Below are 7,500 nucleotides of genomic sequence, written 5' to 3'. Positions count from 1 at the left end.
TGTGTGTGTGTGTGTGTGTGTGTGTGTGTAAACTGCAGGCTCCCGGTACGCATCCTGTTTCCATCGGACCTGGCCACTGCCTGGCACGCGACTCCCACACACACACACATCCTGAGTGTGTGTTACCTGGGTGCTGAGTTGGTCCTGGCTGATGTTGTTGATCCAGCGTGTGTAGCGCTCAGTAGATCCCTCTGGATCCCTGCGGACCTGACAGCCAATCAACTAAGAGAAACACAGACATATCTCTTAGTGATCTACTAGATACATGTGATCAACACAGACACAGACACTCACACACAAACACACCAGACAGATAGAGAGGAATGATCTACCAGACAGATAGAGAGGAATGATCTACCAGACAGATAGAGAGGAATGATCTACCAGACAGAGGAATGATCTACCAGACAGAGGAATGATCTACCAGACAGAGGAATGATCTACCAGACAGAGAGAGAGGAATGATCTACCAGACAGAGAGAGAGGAATGATCTACCAGACAGATAGAGAGGAATGATCTACCAGACAGAGAGAGAGGAATGATCTACCAGACAGAGAGAGAGGAATGATCTACCAGACAGATAGAGAGGAATGATCTACCAGACAGAGAGACAGGAATGATCTACCAGACAGATAGAGAGGAATGATCTACCAGACAGATAGAGAGGAATGATCTACCAGACAGAGAGAGAGGAATGATCTACCAGACAGAGAGAGAGGAATGATCTACCAGACAGAGAGAGAGGAATGATCTACCAGACAGAGGAATGATCTACCAGACAGAGGAATGATCTACCAGACAGATAGAGAGGAATGATCTACCAGACAGATAGAGAGGAATGATCTACCAGACAGAGGAATGATCTACCAGACAGATAGAGAGGAATGATCTACCAGACAGATAGAGAGGAATGATCTACCAGACAGAGGAATGATCTACCAGACAGAGGAATAATCTACCAGACAGATAGAGAGGAATGATCTACCAGACAGATAGAGAGGAATGATCTACCAGACAGAGGAATGATCTACCAGACAGAGGAATGATCTACCAGACAGAGGAATGATCTACCAGACAGAGGAATGATCTACCAGACAGAGGAATGATCTACCAGACAGAGGAATGATCTACCAGACAGATAGAGAGGAATGATCTACCAGACAGAGGAATGATCTACCAGAGAGGAATGATCTACCAGACAGAGGAATGATCTACCAGACAGAGGAATGATCTACCAGACAGAGGAATGATCTACCAGACAGATAGAGAGGAATGATCTACCAGACAGAGGATTGATCTACCAGACAGATAGAGAGGAATGATCTACCAGACAGATAGAGAGGAATGATCTACCAGACAGATAGAGAGGAATGATCTACCAGACAGAGGAATGATCTACCAGACAGAGGAATGATCTACCAGACAGAGGAATGATCTACCAGACAGAGGAATGATCTACCAGACAGATAGAGAGGAATGATCTACCAGACAGATAGAGAGGAATGATCTACCAGACAGATAGAGAGGAATGATCTACCAGACAGAGGAATGATCTACCAGACAGATAGAGAGGAATGATCTACCAGACAGATAGAGAGGAATGATCTACCAGACAGATAGAGGAATGATCTACCAGACAGATAGAGGAATGATCTACCAGACAGAGAGAGGAATGATCTACCAGACAGAGAGAGGAATGATCTACCAGACAGATAGAGAGGAATGATCTACCAGACAGATAGAGGAATGATCTACCAGACAGATAGAGAGGAATGATCTACCAGACAGATAGAGAGGAATGATCTACCAGACAGAGAGAGAGGAATGCTCTACCAGACAGATAGAGAGGAATGATCTACCAGACAGATAGAGAGGAATGATCTACCAGACAGAGGAATGATCTACCAGACAGAGGAATGATCTACCAGACAGATAGAGAGGAATGATCTACCAGATAGATAGAGAGGAATGATCTACCAGACAGAGGAATGATCTACCAGACAGAGGAATGATCTATCAGACAGAGGAATGATCTACCAGACAGATAGAGAGGAATGATCTACCAGACAGATAGAGAGGAATGATCTACCAGACAGATAGAGAGGAATGATCTACCAGACAGATAGAGAGGAATGATCTACCAGACAGAGGAATGATCTACCAGACAGAGGAATGATCTACCAGACAGAGGAATGATCTACCAGACAGAGGAATGATCTACCAGACAGATAGAGAGGAATGATCTACCAGACAGATAGAGAGGAATGATCTACCAGACAGATAGAGAGGAATGATCTACCAGACAGATAGAGAGGAATGATCTACCAGACAGATAGAGAGGAATGATCTACCAGACAGATAGAGAGGAATGATCTACCAGACAGATAGAGGAATGATCTACCAGACAGATAGAGGAATGATCTACCAGACAGATAGAGAGGAATGATCTACCAGACAGAGGAATGATCTACCAGACAGATAGAGAGGAATGATCTACCAGACAGAGAGAGAGGAATGATCTACCAGACAGATAGAGAGGAATGATCTACCAGACAGATAGAGGAATGATCTACCAGACAGATAGAGGAATGATCTACCAGACAGATAGAGGAATGATCTACCAGACAGAGAGAGGAATGATCTACCAGACAGATAGAGAGGAATGATCTACCAGACAGAGAGAGAGGAATGATCTACCAGACAGATAGAGAGGAATGATCTACCAGACAGATAGAGAGGAATGATCTACCAGACAGATAGAGAGGAATGATCTACCAGACAGATAGAGAGGAATGATCTACCAGACAGATAGAGAGGAATGATCTACCAGACAGAGAGAGGAATGATCTACCAGACAGAGAGAGGAATGATCTACCAGACAGAGAGAGGAATGATCTACCAGACAGATAGAGAGGAATGATCTACCAGACAGATAGAGAGGAATGATCTACCAGACAGATAGAGAGGAATGATCTACCAGACAGAGGAATGATCTACCAGACAGAGGAATGATCTACCAGACAGAGGAATGATCTACCAGACAGAGGAATGATCTACCAGACAGAGGAATGATCTACCAGACAGAGGAATGATCTACCAGACAGATAGAGAGGAATGATCTACCAGACAGATAGAGAGGAATGATCTACCAGACAGATAGAGAGGAATGATCTACCAGACAGATAGAGAGGAATGATCTACCAGACAGAGGAATGATCTACCAGACAGATAGAGAGGAATGATCTACCAGACAGAGGAATGATCTACCAGACAGAGGAATCATCTACCAGACAGAGGAATCATCTACCAGACAGATAGAGGAATGATCTACCAGACAGATAGAGGAATGATCTACCAGACAGATAGAGGAATGATCTACCAGACAGAGAGAGGAATGATCTACCAGACAGATAGAGAGGAATGATCTACCAGACAGATAGAGAGGAATGATCTACCAGACAGAGAGAGAGGAATGATCTACCAGACAGAGAGAGAGGAATGATCTACCAGACAGAGAGAGAGGAATGATCTACCAGACAGATAGAGAGGAATGATCTACCAGACAGATAGAGAGGAATGATCTACCAGACAGAGGAATGATCTACCAGACAGAGGAATGATCTACCAGACAGAGGAATGATCTACCAGACAGATAGAGAGGAATGATCTACCAGACAGAGGAATGATCTACCAGACAGAGGAATGATCTATCAGACAGAGGAATGATCTACCAGACAGATAGAGAGGAATGATCTACCAGACAGATAGAGAGGAATGATCTACCAGACAGATAGAGAGGAATGATCTACCAGACAGATAGAGAGGAATGATCTACCAGACAGATAGAGAGGAATGATCTACCAGACAGAGGAATGATCTACCAGACAGAGGAATGATCTACCAGACAGAGGAATGATCTACCAGACAGAGGAATGATCTACCAGACAGAGGAATGATCTACCAGACAGAGGAATGATCTACCAGACAGATAGAGAGGAATGATCTACCAGACAGAGGAATGATCTACCAGACAGAGGAATGATCTATCAGACAGAGGAATGATCTACCAGACAGATAGAGAGGAATGATCTACCAGACAGATAGAGAGGAATGATCTACCAGACAGATAGAGAGGAATGATCTACCAGACAGATAGAGAGGAATGATCTACCAGACAGATAGAGAGGAATGATCTACCAGACAGAGGAATGATCTACCAGACAGAGGAATGATCTACCAGACAGAGGAATGATCTACCAGACAGAGGAATGATCTACCAGACAGAGGAATGATCTACCAGACAGAGAGAGAGGAATGATCTACCAGACAGAGAGAGAGGAATGATCTACCAGACAGATAGAGAGGAATGATCTACCAGACAGATAGAGGAATGATCTACCAGACAGATAGAGGAATGATCTACCAGACAGATAGAGGAATGATCTACCAGACAGATAGAGGAATGATCTACCAGACAGATAGAGAGGAATGATCTACCAGACAGATAGAGAGGAATGATCTACCAGACAGATAGAGAGGAATGATCTACCAGACAGAGGAATGATCTACCAGACAGATAGAGGAATGATCTACCAGACAGATAGAGGAATGATCTACCAGACAGATAGAGGAATGATCTACCAGACAGAGGAATGATCTACCAGACAGATAGAGGAATGATCTACCAGACAGATAGAGGAATGATCTACCAGACAGATAGAGGAATGATCTACCAGACAGATAGAGAGGAATGATCTACCAGACAGAGAGAGAGGAATGATCTACCAGACAGATAGAGAGGAATGATCTACCAGACAGATAGAGAGGAATGATCTACCAGACAGATAGAGAGGAATGATCTACCAGACAGATAGAGGAATGATCTACCAGACAGATAGAGAGGAATGATCTACCAGACAGAGAGAGGAATGATCTACCAGACAGATAGAGAGGAATGATCTACCAGACAGATAGAGAGGAATGATCTACCAGACAGATAGAGAGGAATGATCTACCAGACAGATAGAGAGGAATGATCTACCAGACAGATAGAGAGGAATGATCTACCAGACAGAGGAATGATCTACCAGACAGAGGAATGATCTACCAGACAGAGGAATGATCTACCAGACAGAGGAATGATCTACCAGACAGAGGAATGATCTACCAGACAGATAGAGAGGAATGATCTACCAGACAGATAGAGAGGAATGATCTACCAGACAGATAGAGAGGAATGATCTACCAGACAGATAGAGAGGAATGATCTACCAGACAGATAGAGAGGAATGATCTACCAGACAGATAGAGAGGAATGATCTACCAGACAGATAGAGAGGAATGATCTACCAGACAGATAGAGGAATGATCTACCAGACAGACAGAGAGGAATGATCTACCAGACAGATAGAGGAATGATCTACCAGACAGATAGAGAGGAATGATCTACCAGACAGATAGAGAGGAATGATCTACCAGACAGATAGAGAGGAATGATCTACCAGACAGATAGAGAGGAATGATCTACCAGACAGATAGAGAGGAATGATCTACCAGACAGATAGAGAGGAATGATCTACCAGACAGAGGAATCATCTACCAGACAGATGGAGAGGAATGATCTACCAGACAGATAGAGGAATGATCTACCAGACAGAGAGAGGAATGATCTACCAGACAGACAGAGGAATGATCTACCAGACAGACAGAGGAATGATCTACCAGACAGATAGAGAGGAATGATCTACCAGACAGATAGAGAGGAATGATCTACCAGACAGACAGAGGAATGATCTACCAGACAGATAGAGAGGAATGATCTACCAGACAGATAGAGAGGAATGATCTACCAGACAGATAGAGAGGAATGATCTACCAGACAGATAGAGGAATGATCTACCAGACAGACAGAGAGGAATGATCTACCAGACAGACAGAGGAATGATCTACCAGACAGGGTAATGATCTACCAGTGGAGATGTAAAACAACCCTAAAGTCAACCCATATTATCATTCCACATAGCTGAACCAATCCCTCTCACTTCCTCTCTACACCCTGTCTGCTGCACACCCACACAGTTCAAAGGGCAAATAAGCAGAGAAAACCACATGACCTTACTTCCCTTTTCCCCATTCACTCTCTCTGTCTCTCTCTCTATTATCTCTCGGTCCCTCTCTCTCTAGCCATGCCAACCCCCCCACCTACTACACATGACCTTACTTCCCTTTTCCCCATTCACTCTCTCTGTCTCTCTCTCTATTATCTCTCGGTCCCTCTCTCTCTAGCCATGCCAACCCCCCCACCTACTACACATGACCTTACTTCCCTTTTCCCCATTCACTCTCTCTGTCTCTCTCTCTATTATCTCTCGGTCCCTCTCTCTCTAGCCATGCCAACCCCCCCCACCTACTACACATGACCCCAACCTTTGACCTGTAACCCCACAGCTCACACTGAGACACACCTTAATATACACCCACACCACTCTATCAGAAACACTACCCCACTACACAGGACAGAAGGAATTTGGGGAACTCCAGACATGCAGAATGTTAAGGTTTTCCTGTCTGTTATGATCATTTAGAGTAGACAGGGAGAGCAGGAGAGAGGGAGGGAGGAGATGGAGGAGAAGAAGAGAGGGAGGGAGGAGATGGCGGAGAACAAGAGAGGGAGGGAGGAGAGGTAGAGAGGGAGAGAGGGAGGGAGGAGATGGAGAGAGAGAGGGAGGAGATGGAGAGAGGGAGGGAGGAGATGGAGAGAGGGAGGGAGGAGATGGAGAGAGGGAGGGAGGAGATGGAGAGAGGGAGGGAGGAGATGGAGAGAGGGAGGGATACATCATCAGACTAGAGCTGTACTCTCCCCCTGGGCTCTAGACAGACAGAGTAGTACTTACAGAGGTAGAGAGGCTCTAGATAGACAGAGTAGTACTTACAGAGGTAGAGAGGGAGGGATAACTCATCAGAATAGGGCTGTACTCTCTCCCTGGGCTCTAGATAGACAGAGTGGTACTTACAGAGTTGAAGAGGCAGGCCTCGTATTGGAGATGTATTCGCTGAGGCATCATCACATCATCCTGGAAAACAAACAGTTACAGTTAGCATGCTCTCTCTCACACACACACACAAGGTTAGCTCTCTCTCTCACACACACACAAGGTTAGCTAGCTCTGTCACACACACAAGGTTAGCTAGCTCTCACACACAAGGTTAGCTCTCGCTCTCACACACACACAAGGTTAGCTCTCTCTCTCACACACACACAAGGTTAGCTCTCTCTCACACACACAAGGTTAGCTCTCTCTCACACACACAAGGTTAGCTAGCTCTCTCACACACACACAAGGTTAGCTCTCTCTCTCACACACACACAAGGTTAGTTAGCTCTCTCACACACAAGGTTAGTTAGCTCTCTCACACACAAGGTTAGCTCTCTCACACACGAGGTTAGCTATCTCTCTCACACACACACACGAGGTTAGCTAGCTCTCTCACACACACAC

At 45.1% G+C, this 7,500-nt stretch overlaps 1 protein-coding gene across 3 annotated transcripts in view; it reads right to left on the bottom strand.

Annotated features, from left to right (window-relative positions):
• The window catches only part of b3gntl1 (UDP-GlcNAc:betaGal beta-1,3-N-acetylglucosaminyltransferase-like 1), a 31,703-nt gene that overhangs the window by 16,630 nt on the left and 7,573 nt on the right, over positions 1-7,500 (bottom strand). For 2 of the 3 annotated variants that reach the window (XM_038982196.1, XM_038982198.1), the window contains exons 6-8: positions 7,019-7,074; positions 6,934-6,943; positions 127-222 (exon numbers count right to left, since the gene is read on the bottom strand). In XM_038982196.1, coding sequence (XP_038838124.1) covers positions 127-222; positions 6,934-6,943; positions 7,019-7,074 — 162 coding nt within the window. Of the gene's footprint in view, positions 1-126; positions 223-6,933; positions 6,944-7,014; positions 7,075-7,500 lie in introns of all 3 variants that reach the window. The other variant, XM_038982199.1, reaches the window with a different exon arrangement.

The sequence above is a fragment of the Salvelinus namaycush genome, unplaced genomic scaffold, assembly GCF_016432855.1.
Source record: "Salvelinus namaycush isolate Seneca unplaced genomic scaffold, SaNama_1.0 Scaffold1064, whole genome shotgun sequence".
Taxonomy (NCBI): domain Eukaryota; kingdom Metazoa; phylum Chordata; class Actinopteri; order Salmoniformes; family Salmonidae; genus Salvelinus; species Salvelinus namaycush.
This window is presented reverse-complemented; position numbering and strand designations above follow the sequence as displayed.